The following is a 20863-nucleotide window of genomic DNA, read 5'->3' as shown; positions in this document are numbered from 1 at the left end:
TAGACTTATTTTCTACACTTCAGTGATGTGTGAAGAATTTGTTACAAGAAATGATATTTGTTCTCCAAATATCTTTTGATATTTGTTAATGTGAAGAAATGTATAAAAAATATATATATATATTTTGATATCTTTTAATTTTTAACATAAATACTTTTTTTTGGGTTGTCAATCGTATAGGTGCTTTTGATGGGTGAAGTGTCCTCATTAGAAAGTCGTCACACATTTAAATTAGCCACCTTATTAGGCACAAGGAGTAAATAGAGATGACAATTCAAGGACCAAATGACAAAAAGTGTTTTGGTTTCGTTTTTAGTATTTGTTTTTGATTTATTTTTTAACAAAAAGAAAAAAACATAAAAATGATATTTTAAAATTTTCAAAATTTATTTTTGCCCCCAAAAGAATTCATCATCATATAAAAATGAATATTTTTAATTTTTAATGTTTGGAAGAGCAAACAGAGATTGGCGTTGATGAAGGCATGTTTGAATTGGTTTTGAAAAAATTATTTTAAAAGAAATTAATTTTATAAAAAAATAAAAAAATCCTTATTACTTTCATAGTATAGTTTTAGGAAAAATTGGCCTAAGGTCCCTCCTTTACTTTTGACAGGAGGAGAGGTCCTTTATAATATGTTTTGATGGCTAAGATCCCTCAAATTTATTTTAGGTTATAAAGTACCTAAATTACCCTTCCTTTATAACATAAATTTGTTTGAATATTATATTGTTGACTTAACTGATAGATTCTGGAATCCGAATTTGAATTGGAGATTTTGTCGGAGTTTTCGTCGGAGATTTTATGGTGGAGATTTCGTCGGAGATTTCAGTGGAGTTGACGAGAAAGATTGCTACGATCGTGTAGATTTCGTTGGAGATTTCGTCGGAGATTTCAATGGTGTTACAGTGTGTTGATCGCGTAGATTTTCAGTGGAGTTGAATCAGGTTTGTTTTCGATGGAGATACCACATGCATTTTGATTTTTGTTTTGAATTTTTGTTTAGAGAGAGTGCAGCTTGATAGAGTTGATTTTTATTTTTTGAATTGATTTTTTATTATTTGTTTTTTAATCAATTTCAAAGAGTGTTGACAGTGTTTTGATCGCGTAGGTTTTTGAGTGGAGTTGAATTAGGTTTGTTTTCGATTTAGATTCCACATGGATTTTGATTTTTGTTTAGAGAGAGGCCAGCTTGATATAGTTGATTTTTATTTTTTGGAATTAATTTTTCATTCTTTATTTTTTGATCAATTTCAAATAGTGTTGACAGTGTAGGTGATTTTGATGTTTAGAGTTCATTTTTGGAGCTCTGTTTTTTATCAACATGCTGATCAATGATAAGTTTTGTTCTATATTTTTTCAAACCAGAGAAATTTCATTTTCTGCACTTTTGTTTGTGCAGTCCAGAGGAAATTATAAGTGCATATGGACATATTATTAGAAGTTTGTAATGGAGATAGAATATGAGAAAGTGAATGTAAGTTCATAAATTTCTCTGGACTTGCATTTGTAGTTCAGAGAAAATTATAAGTTTGTTACTCACTTTCAGTTTGTAGTTCAGGGAAAAGTATTTCTCTGGACTTGTATTCTATGTGATTTTTTTTCTATAATTGTATTTAATAGTTAGCAGTAAATTTCTCTGTGATTTATTAAGTTTCTGTGATTTTGTTTTTTATCATCTTGAAGGTGAATATCAGTTTGTAGATGTGTTTGGACTTTTATTTTAAGTTCAGAGAAAATTATAATTTTTAGAAATTTCTCTGGACTTTTATGTTGTTCTTGTGAAGTGTTTTTATGTTAAACAAATTATTTTTGTTGTTTTTTGTTTCAGTTTCAATGGACAGTGCAGTGTTGTTGCTGTGCAAATATGGGAATGATACTATTGTCATTAATGTTTCATGGGAATTGAATTTTGAGGACTTGGTTGGCATTTTGTGTAAAACATGGGAGAATTTGAAACCTGAGACTATGTATATTTCATATTCTATTTTGGGCCATCCGAATTGTATGGTTCGAAATAATATTGATTTTGTGAATATGTTGAGGGTTGTTTGTGCACGCGGTGTTGATATAGTTGATGTTTCAGTTAGTAGATGTAGTACTTCTGATGAAGAGGATGAAGTGGGGTCTAATTGGGCAGATGTTGTGGATGGCGAGTGTGATAGGCTGGTGGATGTTGAAAGGAATTCACTCTCTAAGTTTTGTTCTCACCAAGAAAAGGTGTTATTGTCGGCTAGTTGGCGGAATAATATTACGAGTGTTGAACAAAAAGTTTGAAGGTGGTGTGGTTGAGTTCCGTACTTTTTTATGCAAGTATGCTATTGAGGTTGGTTTTCAGTTTACGTATGTTAAAAATGACAAGGTGAGGGTTACGGCAGAATGTGCATATAAGGAATCAAGGGGATGTATGTGGCGTGTACATGCTTCTGTTGAAAAAACAAATGGGTTCTTCTACATAAGGACTTTGAACAATGAACATACGTGTGGTGTGGCGGTTCGTACGAGTAAACATTCGAGGATGACTTCCAGTTTAGTTTCTGGGCTGATACTTGAAGAGGTAAGTGCAAAACCTTTAACTCGTCCAGTGGATGTTGTGAAAGAAATGAAAGACAAGTATGGGGTCTCAATCAGTTATAACTGTGGTTGGTTGGGTGTTGAAAAAGCAAAATGTAGTACATATGGGGATTCTTGTTTGTCATTTGATCAATTACGGTGGTATTTTGATGAGACATTGAAGAACAATCCAGGGAGTCGTTTTGAGTTAGATTTTGAAGATAACAAGCGTTTCAAAAGAGTGTTTGTGGCTTTTCATGCATGCATTGCTGGTTTCAAATATTGTCGGTCATTGCTTTTTCTTGATGGAACATTTTTGAAAGGACGATACAAAGGAGTTATGCTTGCTGCAACGGGGAAAGATGGGAATGAAGGTAATTGTAAATATATCTAATTTTATCTACGTAGGTGAATTTTCTATACATGTAGGAATTGAGTGAATGTTAATTTTCTCTGGTTTTGGCCACTGTGTGGATTTTCTATTGTTGTGGCCACTGTGAGAATTTTCACTGGATTTTGGTCAGTGTATGAATTTTCTCTGGATGTTGTCATTGTGTGAATTGTATCTGTAGGTGGTCACTAAGTGAATTTTCTCTGTATATTATGATTGTGTGAATTTTCTCTGTAGCTGGTCACTAAGTCAATTTTCTCTGGATGTTGCCAATGTGTGAATTTTCTTTGGATGTTGGCAGTGTCAAACTTCTCTGGTTGTTTATTGTTCTATTTTTCTCTGCATGTGTATATCTAATATGCTTGTTCCTATTTGTTTTGTAGGTTTTTTTCCTGTAGCTTTTGCTATTGTTGATGCTGAGAATAAAGACAATTGGTGTTGGTTTCTTGAACATTTATATGGAGTATTAGGATCAGAAAGGGTGATAAGTTTCATATCAGATTGACATTGTGGAATTGTGGAGGGAATTGCTAGGTTTTTCCCTAACTGCTTTCATGGATTTTGTCTGGAACATCTAAAGAGAAATTTGAGGGATAAGTTGTCATGTGGAAACACAAATTTGGTTAGGGAGACAATTGTGTCCAAGTTTTCAGAATGTGCATATGCTCCAACAAAGGCATCATTTCATTTCAAGTTAAATGAATTAAAAAGTGAGGGAGGAGACATTGTGAGTGTTTTCTTGAGAAGTTTACCATATGAAAATTGGCGTGATGCATATTTTGCGGGAAAACGTTATGGTGAGATGTATTCAAATGTTGCTGAGTCATTCAATTCATGGATACGAGAAGCTCGGCACTTGCCAATAACAAATTTGGTGGACATGATACGGTTGCAAATCATGAATATGAGGTCTGATAGGAGGCTGCTCTCTAGTAAATGGAATAAAATTTTGTGTCCTCGTATGGATAGTGTGTTGGAGAAGTCTTTTTTTGACGGGAGGACATGGAATGTGAGTTTATCATCTGATAATGTCTTTGAAGTGCATTGTTTTCCTTCGATTATGGTTGATCTTGGGTTGAGAACTTGTTCATGTCGAAAATGGAAAATAAATGGGTATCCATGTCAACATGCTGTTGCTGCAATTTTTAGGAGTGGAAAGAATTTGAATTCATTTGTTGAACCATTTTTTCATGCTGATATGTATCGTCAAGCATACTCATTTTCGATTGGCCCAGTTCCAACTGTTGAAAAACCTGTGTGTAGCATTGAAGATGTTATGATTTTACCTCCATTGAGCAAGAGACCTGCTGGGAGGCCGAAGAAGAACAGAATTGCTTCTACTGGAGAGTTTAAAAGGGTGATTAAGTGTAGTCGTTGTGAGAGTATTGGTCACCATAATAAGAGGACATGCAAGGAACCTTTGTTAAATAGTTGAGGATTATACATTTTATTGATTGAATAATACATTTGATGATTACTTTGTTTATTTTGTTTTGTGAAATGTATTTTTTAGACAGTGTATATAATAATATCAATCAAATTCATCCAGAGAAATTTTCCAATATCAGTTAAAGTGTGTTTGTTGATATATACTATAGGCAGTGGGTTTGTAGTACCTGTCAAATTCATCCAGAGAAATTTTCCTATGGCAGAGAAAATTCTGTGTGTTGTGTTTTGAAGCTTCATATTCATCCACATAAATTTGACAATGGCAGACTATAGTACTGTGTGGATTGTATTTTTTGAATTTGATAATTGTTTTGTACTAACACAGTGCATTAGAGATTGAATGATCATATAGGCACCTTCTTTGGCGAGATATGAGTTAAATTTATCTGTAAATTTTCGGTAGCTTCATATCAGTCATTTCAAGAAATGTGCAGACCAGACAGAGCATACAAAAAATTATTGTACAACCAAGAAACAAAATTAAGCTCTTTTGGAATTTCTCTGAGTTGAGAATTTCTCTGGACCAGGGAAGAATTTCTCTGGACTCACTTCAACTCAGAAATTTGTGTCAAAGCTAGAGAAATTTTCCTCACCAACTCGGAGAAATTCCTCCTCTCCAAATCACTCAACCCAGAGAAATTCATAACTTAGAAATTCCATCTTCTGTCAAATTCATCCAGAGAAATTTTCCACCATCAGAGAAAACTATCTGGGCATTGTGTTCTGAAATTTGAAATTCATGCAATGAAATTTTCCAGTGGCAGATAAAATTACTGTGTGCTTTGTGTTTTGTTGAGTTTGATGATTGTTTTGTACCAACACAAAGTATTACAGATTACATGATCATATAGGCATCCCCTTGGGACGATACAAGTTAGATTTCTCTGTGAATTTCTGGTAGTTCATACCAGAGAAATTTCTGCAGACAATTTTCTCTAGCAGACAATTTTCTCTGTGAATGACAATAAAAAAAAAATATATATATATATATATATATTTAACCATCGATAGGTATGAAATTTACATTAGTTGAAATAAAAAAAAAATGAAATTTAGATTAGTCAAGAAAGGATATATACATATATGTCAAGGATCATCATTCGTTCAATGTATCAACAAGAAAGGATATATACATATATGTGAGACAATTTTCTCTGTGTGGATATGTACATTGTCTTCCTTTCACTAGTTTCACTATTACATTTGTGGTTCTTCTGGAGGTATTTCAATTGGTTCAGTCCATGACTGGCCAACTTTGGTCACAAATCTCTCTATGAGTTCTGCCCTCAGCAACCTTATCTCTTGTGTGGACAATTTGGAGCTGATTGGTTCATGCTTGCTATATTGTTTCATTATATAGCAGACAAAGAGGCCACAATCCAGACTGCATACAAATTATAGGTATGGCTAGTTTTAAGTAACATGCAATTCAAATTATCTGATTTATAGATGTATGAAACTTACGAATCGCTTTTTTGTTGTGGAGCATTGTTGACATACTCAAAGTCGTAACTTGTGTTTTGTGAGTTTATTAATTTGAAAGAGGGTTGTGATTGAGCGTCTCTTTCAAGGCAAGCTTTCAAAAAATTCTCCACGTAATCTTGCTGCAAAAAAATAATTTTTATATAACAGAGAAATTTACGGACAAGTCAATGGTTTTCTATGAAAATTATCATCACATAAAGATGATGATGGATCAGAGAAATTTGCACTCGTTACCAATTGTTTTGCATCTTTGAAATATTTGTCTTCTGCATCATCCCTCCTTGGCCTCAGTGAGTTGTAGAACCTCCATAAATTGTCTTGTTTGTCCAGGACAAGCAAGGTCCAGTGATTTCCATGTGTGGACTTCTCATTACCTCCAGTATTTATTGGGAAATGGAGGAACCTATAGTTCCTCCATGCTGTTTCAATGTGCTTGTCAAATAAGGATACTCGAAAAGTTTGATTTTCTGTCATCTTGATGAAATTCTGTGCTCAGAGAAAATCAAAAAATGGTTTTGTTATGACTAGTCACACAACTGACTTCAAGAAGTATATTAAGAAGAGAAAGTAGAAAGTACATTCTAGAGAAAATCAAATAAAATAGTAGTAACATACTAAGCACATGGATGTGAAAGAAAATGAGGTTGGTTGTTGTCTCTCTCTCATTTGGTCAGCCAAAAGGATCTCTCCATAGCCATCAATGACCTAAAAAATATGATTTATAATTGTAATATTGTTTTATAAAGGCTGATGGAACATTGCAGAGAAATTTTGATGAAAGGGAAATACTTACATTGTTGGCAATTTCTTTTTGCTTTATTAGGTTTCCAATGTCTTCAAAGGTAATGAGATTCAACTCACTTGTCCAAATTAAAGCTCTACAAGATGACAAAGAAGGGATTGAATTGTTGTTAATGCAACATAAGTTTGTAATTTGTTGTTTGTTATGTTCTATTTTGTTTGTTGTACTTACTCAAGCCCAGACACATTTGATATGTGCTGCAAGATGTCTTTTATATGATCTTTTATCAATCTTGAAATTGGAAGAGTTTGTGGAAAGACCCAAGATTTTCTGATGTTTATAGGTTGAGGCAAGATGTACGCATCAGCATCAAGCACTTCTTTGTCCTTCGTGCTTTGCTCAACTTGCTTTGCAGCTTGTTTTGAAGCTCTAGTCACTTTCGCAACTTTGGGATATTGGAATTCTGGATCATGCTGCTTTTCCTTCCTTTCTTTTGCCTTTAAATTTTTTATCATTGATGTCGGATCTTTTTTGACTGTAGACAGTGAAAATATTAGGAAAAGTGAAATTTCTCTGAAGCAACAGATGATATTTCAATATGTAAATTTATTTAATTCAATATTTTGCAGTTACCATAGAGTTTCTTCTTTTGTTTCGGTTGTTGTTTGTGTGGCATTTGTTGTTGTTGGGTTGTTGGTTGTTGTTCCACTTGCATTTCAACTATACACAGGGAAAATCAAACAAGCCCCAAAAATGGAATAAGAAAATATACAGAGAGATGAAATGAGCAGTAGAAATATAACTAATGTGTTCAGAGAGATGTAACTTCCAGAGAAAATTACCAATGACAGAGAAAATTATAATAAATAGAAATTTCTCTGAGTTATGTTGGCACAAGGACATAACTTTTTGTGGCTCAAGATTTTCATTGACCTTGTGGTTGAAGTTGTGTTGGTGTTCGGTATGGTTGTGTTGCTAGTTGGACGGATAGTTCTTGAACTTGTTCATGCAATTTAGCATTTTCAGTTTCAAGCTCCGAATTTGAACACCTCAACTGTTGAATTGTTTTTGTATCATCTGCTTTTTCAACCTCCAACATCCTTAGTTGCATTCGGAGTGTGCTTTCTTTTTCTTGAAGTTCTGAGTTATGTGATGTCAGGATTCTTATTGAAATATCCTTTTCAGCAAGTAATTCAATCCAATTTCTGTCTTCTTCTTTTCTAGATTGAGACAGTGCCTTCAGTCTTTCACGTAGATCAGCAATTTGGGCATCCTTTGATTCCTCAAATTCTTCAGGCTGATGCATTGTTGAGCCACAAATGCCATCATGTTGTTGGTCCATCGGCTCATTATTTTCTTCTTCATCACTTTCATCCTTGTTCTCTTCTTGTTGTTCATCTTCTTCTTCATCTTCTTGTTCACTGTCTTCTTCTTTTTGTTCTTTTTGTTCTTTGTCTTCTGGTTCTATATCTTCACTTTCTTCACTGGTTTGTTCTTCTGTGCTGCTTGCTTGATGTTCTTGTGCATTGCTGGCTTCATATTCTTCTGTGTTGCCTTCTGCTTGTTCATTCCCTCCATCTTCAGATGGATATTGTAATGTCTCGTTGAATATGACAATTGCCTTTTTTAATTCTTTCTTCGTCTTTTTTCCAAGACAGAACTCCTCTGATAGGTTTTTGACTAGCTGCTTGTTATCAATCTGTAACAGGATACTCTTTTATTACAGAAATGTTACAAAATTCACTGAGGGAAAAAATTCAAATAAGGAAAATAAAATTCATCTAAATGATACTAATGGGAAACAAACTTCAGAGAAAATTGTATGGGCCAGACAAAATTAGAGACATGGAGTTAATTTTATGGGGCAGAGAAAATTATGAAACAAGCAACATAATTTAGATATCAGAGAAAATCAATCAAGGCACATAAGTTCATGTTTTACTATAATTGTGTCAGAGAAATTTGAATTCCAGTGAAAATTCATTAGAAGGGTAGAAATAAACAGTGTTTATCAAAGATGCAAGGCACATAAGTTATGGGCAGAGAAAATTACACACAAGGAGATAAAATTTGATGGGCCAGAGAAAATTATGAAACAACCAATATAATTCAGATATTAGAGAAAATCAATCAGGGCATATAAGTTAATGTGTTACAATTGTGGTTAGAGAAATTTGGATGGCTGAGAAAATTGATTACAATGGCAGAAATAGACCAGTGGTAAGCAAAGAAGAAAACATAAATTGATATTTCAGAGAAAATTAATCTTAATCAATCAATGCACAAGGAGGGAAACAAAGCAGTGGTCAGAGAAATTTTGGAATTTCACTGAGATTTCAGTAGCAATAGGAATCTAACCTGTCGAGGTGCAAGAGAGTGGACTGGTGTCTTCTGCAGCTGTTTCGTCAAGGTTTGCAGGTTCCACTTGGCACATCTTGGGAAGCCAGTTGTGTTACTGTCTTCCGAGTCAATGATAGTTGCAAGTTCACATAGCCAATACTGTGATGAAAATGAAAGTACATAAAATTTTGTAAACGCACAAATTTGTAAGTATGATAACTGCAAATTTGAATGGATATTATACTTACCAGCAATGCAATGACACACCCCGTAACTTTTTCTGGAGTTTTGTGCAATGCCATGATAGAATCAATCAATGTTGATGTGATTGCTTCCGGCCAATCATACTGTTTCATTGATTCAAGAGGTTCCACATACTTTATAAAAACCCAACCTATTGAATTCCCACTTGTTGCAAAAAATAGGGTGAGACACAAGTACAATGTAACAATGATTGCTACATCTTTGAAGTCAGTTGGTTGCTTACCTTTCATTGCTTTGACCAAGGCATTTTTAAGAACAGGACCAGTGAGCCTTGTGTCCTTTTGGAATCTTCTCCTGAGGAATGCAGATTTTGGCTTTTTAGAGTATCTTAATGACATGGCTCCTTTACCTCCTTCCAAACCAAAAATCAAGGTCATGTCATTTGTTGTAAAGGTCAGGTTCTTCTTCCTAACTGTGAATGCTTTTGTTTTTTCATTGTAACATTGGATTATGGCAACTACGTCATCATCAGATTTCCTAGATTTCTTTGGATCCATCCTTCCAGTGGTTAGAGCTTGGATCAAATACCAGAATGGGGTCTTTTGAAGCTCTAGAAGATGTTTTGAACTGAATTTAAGTGTTTGAAAGAAGGAGACGACAGATGAGAGGTTGGATCGGAATTGAATCCTGTAGTGAGCTCTCTTTCTGTGGAGTTTAACAGGTTTTTTCCCCCTTGAGCTTGAGTCTTTTGAAGTTGGGGTACTCATCTGGATGCTAGTTGCTTCATCAGCTTGGACTTGTGTGTTTTGGGAAGGAGTTTGTAGTGTTTTAGTGCTGGTTTTTGATCTTAGATGATAAGAGAACTGAGAGAGTTGTTGTTTCTTGCTTGGTGTTTCTAGTGTTTTGCTGCTGGTTTTTGATCCTAGTCCATAAGAAGACTGAGAGAGTTTCTGTTTTTTGCTTGGTGTTTCCGGTGTTTCGCTGCTTTTACGTTTTGCAATTTCTAGACAATGATTAAAACATAGAGATGTCAACATTAAATCCCAGAGAAAAATGGGCATGTCAGAGAAAATTACAGATAAGGGAGAAAATTACAAAAAAGAGAAAATTGGAGATGCCAGAGAAAATTACAGATAAGGGGAAATTACAGAAAATTGGACATGCCAGAGAAAATTTGACATGCCAGAGAAAATTGGACATTAAAAATTAAATGTCAGAGAAAATCAACACAGCATCATAAACATGGGAGAGAAATTTTCAATAATTGTTTAAATTACATATAGAAGTAAACATACCAGAGAAAATGAATGATAGAAAAAAGTAAACATGGCAAGTGAAAGAAAATTTCCATTCCACAATTAGCAAAGATAAAATAAACAAAGTAATGTAAACATGCCACTGAGAATTACACCATATTGAAATCAAGAATTGAACAAAATAAACATACCAGAGAAAAATGCACATTCTGGAGAAAATTACACATTCTTGAGAAAATTTCCATTCTAGAGAAAATTTCAATTCATAATATTAAAATGCAAGAGAAATTTACATACACAACCAGAGAAAATTAACCATGATAGAGACACTCAAGGGAGGAAAGTGGTGCGATGTGGTCAGAGAAAATTATAAATACCAGAGAAACTTAGACAGGGACAAGAGTGTAATAGACATTGCAGAGAAAGATACATATTCCAGAGAAATTTACAAAGCAGAGAAATTCATAGACAAAATGACAGAAACATGTTCAGGAATAATATCAAAATTCAGAGAAATAACTTTTTCTCGAAGTACACATGGCAGAGAAAATTCAAAGAAGAAACATTCATTCCAGTCCACAATATTAAACTTCCAGAGAAAATTAAAAATGACAAAGACACAAGGGAGGAAAGTGATGTGATGTGGTCAGAGAAAATTATAAATACCACCCTGTGACAGAGGCAAGAAAGCAATAGACATTGGAACCCTAATTAAAAATACCAGAGAAACTTAAGACATTGGAACCAAAAAATTCCAATTAAAAATACATATTCAAGAATACATATTACAGAAACACAAAATAAACATGCCAGAGAAAATTGAAAGAAGAAACGTACATTAATCAAAAATTAGAGAAATTCAAATGCCAGAGAAATTTACAGATAAAATCACACAAACATGTTGAAGAATAAGTTCAAAATACACAGAAATAACTTTTTCCAAATTCAGGTAGCTTTTTATTACGAAATTGAAACCCTAATTTATGGAAGGTTATTATAAAATGCTATTAACTGTGTTTCCAGAGAAAATCTAGTTGTATTGTAGAAAAACTGACCAGAGTTAGGATGATACTTGAATGACGAGCTGATATGGCCCGAGATGAAGATGCGACGTGACGAAGATGGACTGAGATGATGGTGAGCAGTGAAAACGAAGCTTTAACCTAGGTCAGAGAAATTTGTGAGGAAGGAATGGGAATGATTTTTGGAGAAGATAACGAAGCTCTAATGTCGATGGTGCAGATGATGTTGAAACCCTAATTCTGCTGTTTTCCTATTCGTGAAGATGCTGGATGTTTGGAATGTAACTGAGACGTCGGAATGAGTTTGTTTCTGTGTTGATTTTGGCAAGGGTATTTTGGTCCAGAAAATAATTAAAAACGCGCGCCAAGTTGTTTCAGGGACGTGATACAACACTATCTTTTTGGGTGTCCTTCATCCTCTAAATTGTTATTATTAGGGACCTTAAAAAAAATCTCTCATAATTTTATCTTGTCAAAAATTATTTATTTTTATTTATTTAAAAAAAAAAGTTCCTACTATTATAACAAGAATTCTAAAATCCTATTGGTTAATCCTCGTGGAAGCGTCTCGAATCGCCACGTGTACGGCTTACCTTAGAGCCGAAGCTTCTGGAGTTTTGTCGACCCCGCGAAATCTATTAACCTCAACATCCCCTTTCAATTCTCTTCCCTCTTCGCTGCTTCTCAAACGATCACACTCTCACATACTATTACACAGACAAATCACACATCGAAACCTCTCTATTCTCACGATTCAGCTCACAAAATGAAGATTCCTTCAACTTTCTCTGTCATCTTCTTCGCTTCGCTCTTGATTTTAACCCTACAAGCAAAAACCCTCGACCCCTACAAGGTACGCCTATATATATATTTCGTGTTTTTGTATATTTACGTGTATGTGTGTGTGTTTCGCTTCATCTAATCTGTTCTTCTAATTGAATTGACGAATGATTTTGTGATGTAAAAAATTTTTGTGACTGGTCCAGCTATATATGACAATTGTTTTATAATTCAGTATTTTGTTTCCGAAGAACGGTTTAATTTTTTTATTTTTTATATGTTGGTGTTGGATGATAAGCTTATTGTGGGATTGATCGAGAAAGTTGTTCATAATTCACAAATTCTGGCTAGTTCTTGTGAAAGAAAAAAGATTGTAGTGAAGACAATTTGAAATGGATATCAATTAACGAGAAAAGAATTATCAGATTGTTTACATGTAGTGGGTAAATAGACGAATAGAAGGTTGACTTTAAACACAGGGGATTAGCCAATTGGCAAATTGAGCCATGATAAGAGCCCGAGAAAGCATAAGTCACAATGATTTTGAATCCCATGAACCTGTTTGTGCCTCTCCAGCATCTGTTTCCGGTAATTAGTACATATGTGTGGGATGGGAAGCATGTACCCGGAGATTGGTCGGGGAAAAACCGTAGGTACCCCTGTTACCAAAAAAGAAGAAGATGACTTTTAGCTTTGCATGTGTGTCATGATTCTTGAGATTTTCAGATAGCCTAAATGTTGAAGGTCACCCCATGTGAAAGGGGTGATCCTCATGTCAACAAAGGAAGACAACCAACCAAGTCAAGCTTGGTGGCCACCAACCATGTCAAAAGTCAAGAATGAAGGCTCTCCCACCTACTCCTTTGTGTATAAATAGAGACGGGAGAGAGAGGATGAGATACAGATCAGAAATTAGAGAGTGAGAGCTGTGAGTTGAGTGAGTTTCATCTCCTCCTCTGTATTTTGTATTTTGCTCCATTTTAGTGAAAACTTCTCATTTCTGTCCGTGGATGTAGGCATTGGGCCGAACCACGTAAATATTGTGTTTCCTGTGTGTGTGAGATATATTTCTGGGTGTGTTTGATCCTAACAAGTGGTATCAGAGCCGGTGTTGTGCGTTTTGCGGAAAAACAGAGTGTTGTTCCGAAACTGCCCAGAAATCGTATTGCTCGAAATCAGATTTTGAGCATACCAGGAGCAAGGACTTGACGAGAGGAGTCCAGAAATATAAAGCAGACACCCAACGGAGGCAGGACGCGCCCTCACGCGCCTCTGGAAGTTGGCGCATGAATCCCAGTCGCGTCACGCGCCTACACGCGCCGTGCAGGCTCCCGGCGCGTGGTTACAGTCTCAGACACGCGCTACACGCGCGGACGAAGGTAGACGACGCGTGAGTTGACGCGCGACACGCGCCGCACGCGCGCGCATCAAGCCGCTCGAGCAGGAGCCGCGTTGACCGGCCGGAGCCGCTGACCGAGCCGCTGACTGAGCCGATGACGCCAGCCTGACGTCAGCATAACTGGAGGAGTAATCTGGTGCTTCGCAGGCGCACCAGATTCTGCCGATCTGCACCGTGAAAATTGTTTTGGCTTGATCTAAGCCATTTGGAGTCCGTTTTTGGTGATCCAATAGTGGTTTCTGACTATTTGGAGTATTCCAGACACATCCGTATGGTCAGATTTTGCAAATAAATTTTTCAAAAATTCGCAGTTTTTATTTTGGCAATCCGAAGTGTTTTTCCGGCTAATTTGAGCAGTCCGGACTTCACAGCAAAGCCTGTTTTTCAAACAGAGATTACTTTCTGGATGATGGAGGAATCCATATCAGCTTCAGGGCCGATGATTCGGTTGAACGCTTCTAATTATGCGATATGGAAGCCGCGGATGGAGAACGTCCTGTATTGTAGAGATTTGTTTGACCCTATAGCGCTAAAGGGGGTCAAACCAGATGGAGACAAGGATGTGGACTGGATAAAAACCAACCGGAAGACTGTCGGTCAAATCAGACAGTGGATTGACCACAGTGTGTTCCACCATGTTGCCCAAGAGACAGACGCCTATGCCCTATGGATGAAATTGGAGGGCATGTACCAGTCCAAGACCGCACGGAACAAAGCCTTGATAATGAGAAGGCTTATAAACTTGAAGCTGAAGAATGGTGTGTCTGTTGCTGAACACACCAGTGAATTCCACAGCCTTGTGAACCAGCTTGCATCAATCAAAATGGAGTTGGAGGATGAGATGCAAGCATTATTATTACTCAGTTCCTTACCAGATAGCTGGGAGACGTTGGTGGTTTCTCTCAGTAATTCTGCACCCGAAGGGAAGCTGACCATGGGAATGGTCACAGACGCCTTATTCAACGAGGAGGCAAGGAAGAAAGAGATGGAAGGAGAGCAGTCCCATGCCCTTGTCACAGAAAGTAGAGGCAGAGATAGAGAAAGGGGCAGAGGTAGAGGAAGAAGTAAAAGCAGAGGGCGTTCACAGTTCAGACAGGACAACACGAGGAGGTGTTTTTACTGTGATCAAGAGGATTACGTAATAAGAGATTGCCCAGAGAAAAAGGCGGACAGACAAGCCAAAGAGAAGGCTAAGGGACACGGAGGTCCCTCAACTACAGCAGTTGCAGTGCATTCCTCTGATGATGAAGAGGTGTTGCTTACAATCTCGTCAGAGTTGGAGACACCCGGCTGGATTTTGGATTCAGGGTGTACGTTCCACATATGTGCGGATAAGAAGCTTTTCTCCACTTATCGAAGAGTCAGCGGTAGCACTATCCGGATGGCCAACAACACAGTGAATAGAGTTGTCGGCATAGGGACAGTGCGATTCCTTACTAAGGATGGAAGAAAAGTAATTTTATCTGAGGTCCGACATGTGCCAGGAGTACGGAGGAATCTAATCTCCCTGAGTATGCTAGATCTAAAAGGAAATTGTTTCTCATCTAGTGGCGGGGTTCTTCATGTACGCAGAGGTGATAGAGAAATGTTGCAAGGCAAATTGTGCAACAAACTGTATAGACTGGAAGGAGAAGCTTTGACAAAGATGAGTGTTGTCAAATGCCAGTCAAAGGGTACAAAGAGAGAACATACGCAACCAAAGCGTATGATTGAGCAAGGCTTTCATCAGGAATGGCGAAAACGGTGCACGGGAACGCAAGGAGGCAGTTCAAAGGTGCACAGATCTGAGCCAGTGAAGCCAATCTTGAAGAAAGTTCAGAGCAAAGAAACCAAGTCTGTAGAAACTATGCCAGTGAAGAAGAGAGTTTCTTTTGCCCCCGTGTTAAAGACATTTTGCAACCTCTCAAAAGATGCAAGGGAGGGATGCAATTTCAAGTCGCAAAGTGAGCTTTGCAATGCACTCCAATAAGGGGGTGCAAGCACTATGCACGGAGTTGCATAGTGGTAACTTGTACAGACCGGTGGAAGGTGTCTTGGCAGAAGGGCTAACTGTCAAACATCAGAACGGACGTACAAGTGAGACAGAACCGAACATCAGGGATTGCAGCACAGACAACGGGCGTATGAGATCGCTGGGAAGTTGTTCTGAAGTGCAGAAAGCAAAGGCTGGTTGTTCAGAAATAAGCTCCGAGCAAGGAAAATTGAAGATGTTGATGTGTCAAACTCTGAAGTTTTCTAGTTGCTCCCGTGTTTCATCATGCAAGAAGCTGCACGGTAATGCAAGGGTATCCCGAGCAGGGGGTGCAGGGCATCCAATCAGGGGGTGCTTGATACCTTGGCAGCAGGTTTTGTTGTGGATCACCTCACATGGGCTGAGGGGGTGATTGTTGAAGGTCACCCCATGTGAAAGGGGTGATCCTCATGTCAACAAAGGAAGACAACCAACCAAGTCAAGCTTGGTGGCCACCAACCATGTCAAAAGTCAAGAATGAAGGCTCTCCCACCTACTCCTTTGTGTATAAATAGAGACGGGAGGGAGAGGATGAGATACAGATCAGAAATTAGAGAGTGAGAGCTGTGAGTTGAGTGAGTTTCATCTCCTCCTCTGTATTTTGTATTTTGCTCCATTTTAGTGAAAACTTCTCATTTCTGTCCGTGGATGTAGGCATTGGGCCGAACCACGTAAATATTGTGTTTCCTGTGTGTGTGAGATATATTTCTGGGTGTGTTTGATCCTAACACTAAAATGCAAAAACCTGAAGTAAACCTTTGGATTGTATTCAGCCAAGTTGTCCCAGAATGGGTATCTTAGATTTTGTTTAGTAATCTTTACTGTGGTGCTGGGAATGTCAGTGTGGTGGATGAAATCATCTCTATCTCATACTTGAATTGATTGCTCAAAAGTTGAAGTGAAATCTTTGTTTTATAATGAATAATCTACATTGTCTAAGTAGGGATTTAATATTGAGTGTTTCGTTAAAATGGTTGATAAAATTAGGTTCTTTCCCTCAGTGTCTTTTTTGGGGGGCTAATTTTGTTGGCTTCTTCATTAATTTCTATTGACTATGTTGTTTCAGGTTCTTGGGGTTGAACGGAATGCAAGTCAACGTGAAATTCAAAAAGCTTTTCACAAGTATGTTTTCTCTATAAGATTATTCCTGTTATCCTATAATACTTAGCCTTTAATCATATTATGGTTTTGTAACATCGTTTCTCATTTTCTTCTTCACATTGATTGACATTCTTTTTAAGCAAAATCATCAATTTATTGTCTCATGTTTTGGAACTGATTTTTTTTAAACATATAAGTAAAAATGTTGGCTTGGATGGCTGTGCTGTGGTCAACTTGACATTGGATTGTTCAACCTCATGCTGGTCTATCCTTAGTCTTAATCTCGAAGGTCTAGCTTTGAGCACAATGGTCAGTGCGATGGCTGGGTTCAGCTTTGAAAATATGCTCTACCCAAGTTGTAGCAAACTCGACACTGGTCAAATAGATCATATTTAAACCCAGAAATGTATGTTACTATCTAGACATATATTGTAAATGGAGAAATTATTTAGATTTGATTTTACACTAATAGTAGCAAGCGTTGTGAGGAAGTATTTTAATTTTCAGTATTAGCACTGGCTTGAAATATAGATAAGAAAATTTTTTCAGGCCTGATCCTATTATCAGTCAGCAAGATTGCCTAATCCTATCATTTTAATCCTATTTCTGATGTGAGATGATATGTTTGCCTTTTTTTTCCTCTTTCTTTCTTTTTCCACTTTGTAATAGTAGGAACTTTGCTCCTCAGATGCTGTTTTGATAGCTCTCGGTTTCTTTGCATTTATAATATTTCATAAATTCATGCTTTGTGCCTTTTTCTTTCGTAGGCTCTCTCTCCAATATCATCCCGACAAGAACAAAAATAAGGGTGCTCAAGAGAAGTTTGCTGAGATTAATAATGGTATGGTGCATTATTTGTATTTTCTTGAACGCTATGTGTATTAATACTATCATGGCTGCATTTGAAATTGTTGGATGTGGAAAAGACTTCTGGTTTTATTGTCACCTTTCTTCCCTAGGTTTTGTTTTAAGAGTAGTTAAATGTTTAATTGACTTGATTTTTGAAAATTTGAGAATAGATGATTAGGACTTCAGTGCATACTTCTCTTCCTGAGGATATTTTCTGTTTGCTCTTTTATTTCTTGCTTTTAGTGATGAATTGTATCCCTTTGTTTGCCTTTTTCAGCATATGATATTTTATCTGATGAAGAAAAGAGAAAAAATTATGATCTATATGGGGATGAGAAAGGTAATCCTGGGTTTGAAGCTGGCAATGCTGGTGACCAGGGTGGATATACATACTTCACAAGTGGACCAGGACAAAATGGGTTTAACTTCAGGCCAAATGAATGGCAAAATATGGGTGGTGGACATGGAAGTTCAAAATCATTCTCATTTTCTTTTGGTGGCTCTGGTGGCCATAGCTCATTTGGTTTCGGTTTAGATGATATTTTTTCCAACTTCTTTGGGGGTGGTGGGGGTCAGTCTGAAAGTTTCAGTGGTTCGACCAGGTCTGAATCCAAGTCTAGGAGTGCCCCTAAGAGCATCCGTGCTGTAAATGTCCAGACTTATAAGAAAGAAATAACTGATAAAGGAATGACTTGGCTTCTGTTATCTTGTACTTCATCGAAGGGGGCTCAGTCTTATGAATCTGTTATACAGGAGGTAGCTAACTCATTGGAAGGAGCATTAAAGGTATGGTGCATCCTTTATATGGTCTTTTCATTATGTATCTACTGAATATAGTATATAATCATTTATTGTTATGCCTTTCCTCTTATAGGTTGGAAGCATAAATTGTGAAACCGAGTCGTCTTTTTGTAAGGATCTGGGTGTATATCCTCGCAGAACACCGAGGGTGTTTGTTTATTCATACAGAGTAAGTGTCAGTGGTTCCTTGGTAGAGTATAATGGTGATCTGGCGGTGAAAAGTTTGAAAACATTTTGCCAAGAACATCTCCCAAGGTTTTCAAAACGTGTTGACTTGAATCATTTTGAGTTCTCTTCTGGGACTGGAGAGACATTACCTAAAGTGTTGCTTCTCTCAACAAAGAAAGATACCCCTGTTATTTGGCGTGTTCTTAGTGGCTTGTATCGCAAACGTTTTGTTTTCTATGATGCAGAGGTAAGCCATATCTGCTCATGGGCCAATTTTATTTTTTCATACATATGTTAATCAAATGCTTCTTGTGGTCTGGCATGCCCATGAAATTATTTGGGGAAATTGCATTTCAGTGCATGTTTCCAAAAAAAATTTCAAATCAGTGGTAAAGTTTACCGATTTTAATAATTGAAGTGATAAACTTTTCCATGACTTTGCAGGTTTTTTTGGTTTTACAACTGATTTGCAATTTCCCCAAATTATTTTATCATTAAGCTCTATAATAAGGATTAATCAAACTTCATTGGAATAATTGATTTTTCTTGCTAAGTTCATTTTCATATCTGTAGTGAATTCGATCGTCCCTTCTTTTATTGTTTGTGTCAAATGGTTTATTGACTTCTATTTCCACGTCTATCTAGGTTCGTGATGTTTCAGATCCAGCAGTGAGAAAGTTGGGAGTTGATGCACTTCCAGCTGTTGTTGGTTGGCTTTCTAATGGGGAGAAGCATACTTTGAAAACACGAATTTCTGTGAAAGATATAAAATCAGCAGTTGAAGATCTTAGTGCTTTACTTGATGGTTTTGAGAAAAGAAATAAGAAGGTAGCTTCAAGTCAGGCTAAAAAACCACACAGTGAAACAGGGGATAAACAGATACCTCTACTTACTCCATTTAATTTTGATGCTCTTTGTGGAGATACCACTCCCGTTTGCATTATTGGTGCTTTCAGGTCATCCAAAGCTAGAGGCAAACTGGAAACCATTCTATCTTCGGTTAGTAACATTTCACAAATTTAGATACCTTATTTTGTTTTGATAGAACGTCTTAAAGTAGGCTGTGCTGAATCTTTGCATTTAGCAAATATTCCTTGAAATTGGATATTGCGACTATGTATTGTATGTTTATTACAAATGAAAGAAAGTATCTAATGAAAAAACATAGGGTAGTTGCGAGAGCAATACAACTCATTGAAGTAGAAAATTTGTAGAGAAAAATGCATCAGCACTAGTTTCCCAATCATATGAAAGTGTAATTGTCGTGATATTATGCTTTCATAAACCAGTAATAAAAATACTAAATCAATTAGTTCCCACTAACCTCAGTCTGGAAAAGGAGCCAATTTGATCTCTAAAAATCAGTCAGCATTTAAATTATAAAGGTAGTTATTTAAAGGATTATAATTTTAGGAAGTCTTAGAAATGATATCGTGCTATGAACGCAAATACTCTCAAGTAATTACAACGATATGTTTTCACCTTTCAAAAAACAAAATATCTTCATCAACTTGGAAGAAAACTGTATATTACATTTGATTAATTTCTTCTTTGCTGCATGATTTGTGCTTCTAGGTCTCACAGAAATCATTATTAAGACGACGGAGTTTGGCCTCCAGTTCTGGGGATGCCATCGGCTTTGCTCTTTTAGATGCTTCCAAGCATCCATCATTTTTGAATTCATTAGACAAATCTGGATTCAAATCACTAGACAAGCTCGTGGTGGCCTACAAACCCCGAAAGGGGAAGTTTACAGCCTTTGTTGGGGAGTTCTCAACAGAGGAAGTGGAGTGGTTTATTGGTTCAGTCCTTAATGGGGATGTAAAGTTTGCCAAGACAAGGCAAAAACCCACACTCAAATGAGAAAGAGAGAGCTAATTGTACTGAAATCAGACTGTTCAGGTTCTGAATTTACTGCAAATAATGAAAAGAGTCGATGATTGTTTAATTTGGTTATCGCTTATTGGTATCCAGTGAGAGATGAGCCGACATGTTTCATCGGTTAATCTGCACAGAATGGATGGGAGTGCCTTCTATCTTCAAGAAAAGCATTTTGATGAGATTTTTGCAACAATAGGGGGTGGGTTAAAGATGCTTGACCCTGTTGGAAGAGCTTTTTGTTGCCTCTGAACAATAGTATATCCGAACTCATAAAGAGCTTTTTATAAAGAGCTTTTATAAAGAGCTTTTTATAACAATAGTATATCCGAACTCATAATCAGTTAATTGACTCTGTAATTCAAATGGATTAAGAACTTGTTAGTGTAATTTAACAGTAATTATCAGCATTTATGTAGTCTTTAATTTCATCA

At 36.6% G+C, this 20863-nt stretch overlaps 3 protein-coding genes across 3 annotated transcripts; 2 read left to right on the top strand and 1 right to left on the bottom strand.

Moving 5' to 3' along the window:
* Window positions 1-2285: 2285 nt before the first annotated feature.
* LOC145801058 (uncharacterized) lies at window positions 2286-4500 on the top strand. The gene is made up of 2 exons (XM_082891239.1): window positions 2286-2927; window positions 3328-4500. The coding sequence occupies exons 1-2, from the start codon at window positions 2408-2410 to the stop codon at window positions 3447-3449; spliced, it is 642 nt and encodes a 213-aa protein (XP_082747365.1). The 5' UTR covers window positions 2286-2407; the 3' UTR covers window positions 3450-4500.
* Window positions 4501-6469: 1969 nt separating this feature from the next.
* Window positions 6470-9721, bottom strand: LOC145800299 (uncharacterized). Its single transcript, XM_082889954.1, has 6 exons — window positions 9686-9721; window positions 7554-8319; window positions 7254-7340; window positions 6852-7155; window positions 6672-6756; window positions 6470-6583 (listed from the first exon to the last, which is right to left on the bottom strand). The coding sequence occupies exons 1-6, from the start codon at window positions 9719-9721 to the stop codon at window positions 6470-6472; spliced, it is 1392 nt and encodes a 463-aa protein (XP_082746080.1).
* Window positions 9722-11997: 2276 nt separating this feature from the next.
* ATERDJ3A (DNAJ heat shock N-terminal domain-containing protein) lies at window positions 11998-20863 on the top strand. Its single transcript, XM_082891238.1, has 7 exons — window positions 11998-12295; window positions 16699-16754; window positions 17501-17574; window positions 17860-18368; window positions 18457-18798; window positions 19197-19550; window positions 20127-20863. The coding sequence occupies exons 1-7, from the start codon at window positions 12209-12211 to the stop codon at window positions 20412-20414; spliced, it is 1710 nt and encodes a 569-aa protein (XP_082747364.1). The 5' UTR covers window positions 11998-12208; the 3' UTR covers window positions 20415-20863.

This window comes from Camellia sinensis, chromosome 10 (genome assembly GCF_055761805.1).
Source record: "Camellia sinensis isolate YWXY chromosome 10, ASM5576180v1, whole genome shotgun sequence".
NCBI lineage: Eukaryota > Viridiplantae > Streptophyta > Magnoliopsida > Ericales > Theaceae > Camellia > Camellia sinensis.
This window is presented reverse-complemented; position numbering and strand designations above follow the sequence as displayed.

What these genes read in the sequence shown, in the direction of transcription:
- LOC145801058 (XM_082891239.1), top strand. Translation starts at nt 2,408, where the DNA reads ATGTGGCGTGTACATGCTTCTGTTGAAAAAACAAATGGGTTCTTCTAC. An exon ending in GGGGAAAGATGGGAATGAAG is followed by an intron (nt 2,928 to 3,327) that starts GTAATTGTAAAT and finishes TTTGTTTTGTAG; the next exon opens with GTTTTTTTCCTGTAGCTTTT.
- LOC145800299 (XM_082889954.1), bottom strand. Translation starts at nt 9,721, where the DNA reads ATGGATCCAAAGAAATCTAGGAAATCTGATGATGAC. An exon ending in AACACAACTTCAACCACAAG is followed by an intron (nt 7,341 to 7,553) that starts GTCAATGAAAAT and finishes CCCTGTGTATAG; the next exon opens with TTGAAATGCAAGTGGAACAA. An exon ending in ACAAAAGAAGAAACTCTATG is followed by an intron (nt 7,156 to 7,253) that starts GTAACTGCAAAA and finishes CACTGTCTACAG; the next exon opens with TCAAAAAAGATCCGACATCA.
- ATERDJ3A (XM_082891238.1), top strand. Translation starts at nt 12,209, where the DNA reads ATGAAGATTCCTTCAACTTTCTCTGTCATCTTCTTCGCTTCGCTCTTG. An exon ending in TTGTTTTCTATGATGCAGAG is followed by an intron (nt 18,799 to 19,196) that starts GTAAGCCATATC and finishes ACGTCTATCTAG; the next exon opens with GTTCGTGATGTTTCAGATCC. An exon ending in TGGAAACCATTCTATCTTCG is followed by an intron (nt 19,551 to 20,126) that starts GTTAGTAACATT and finishes TTGTGCTTCTAG; the next exon opens with GTCTCACAGAAATCATTATT.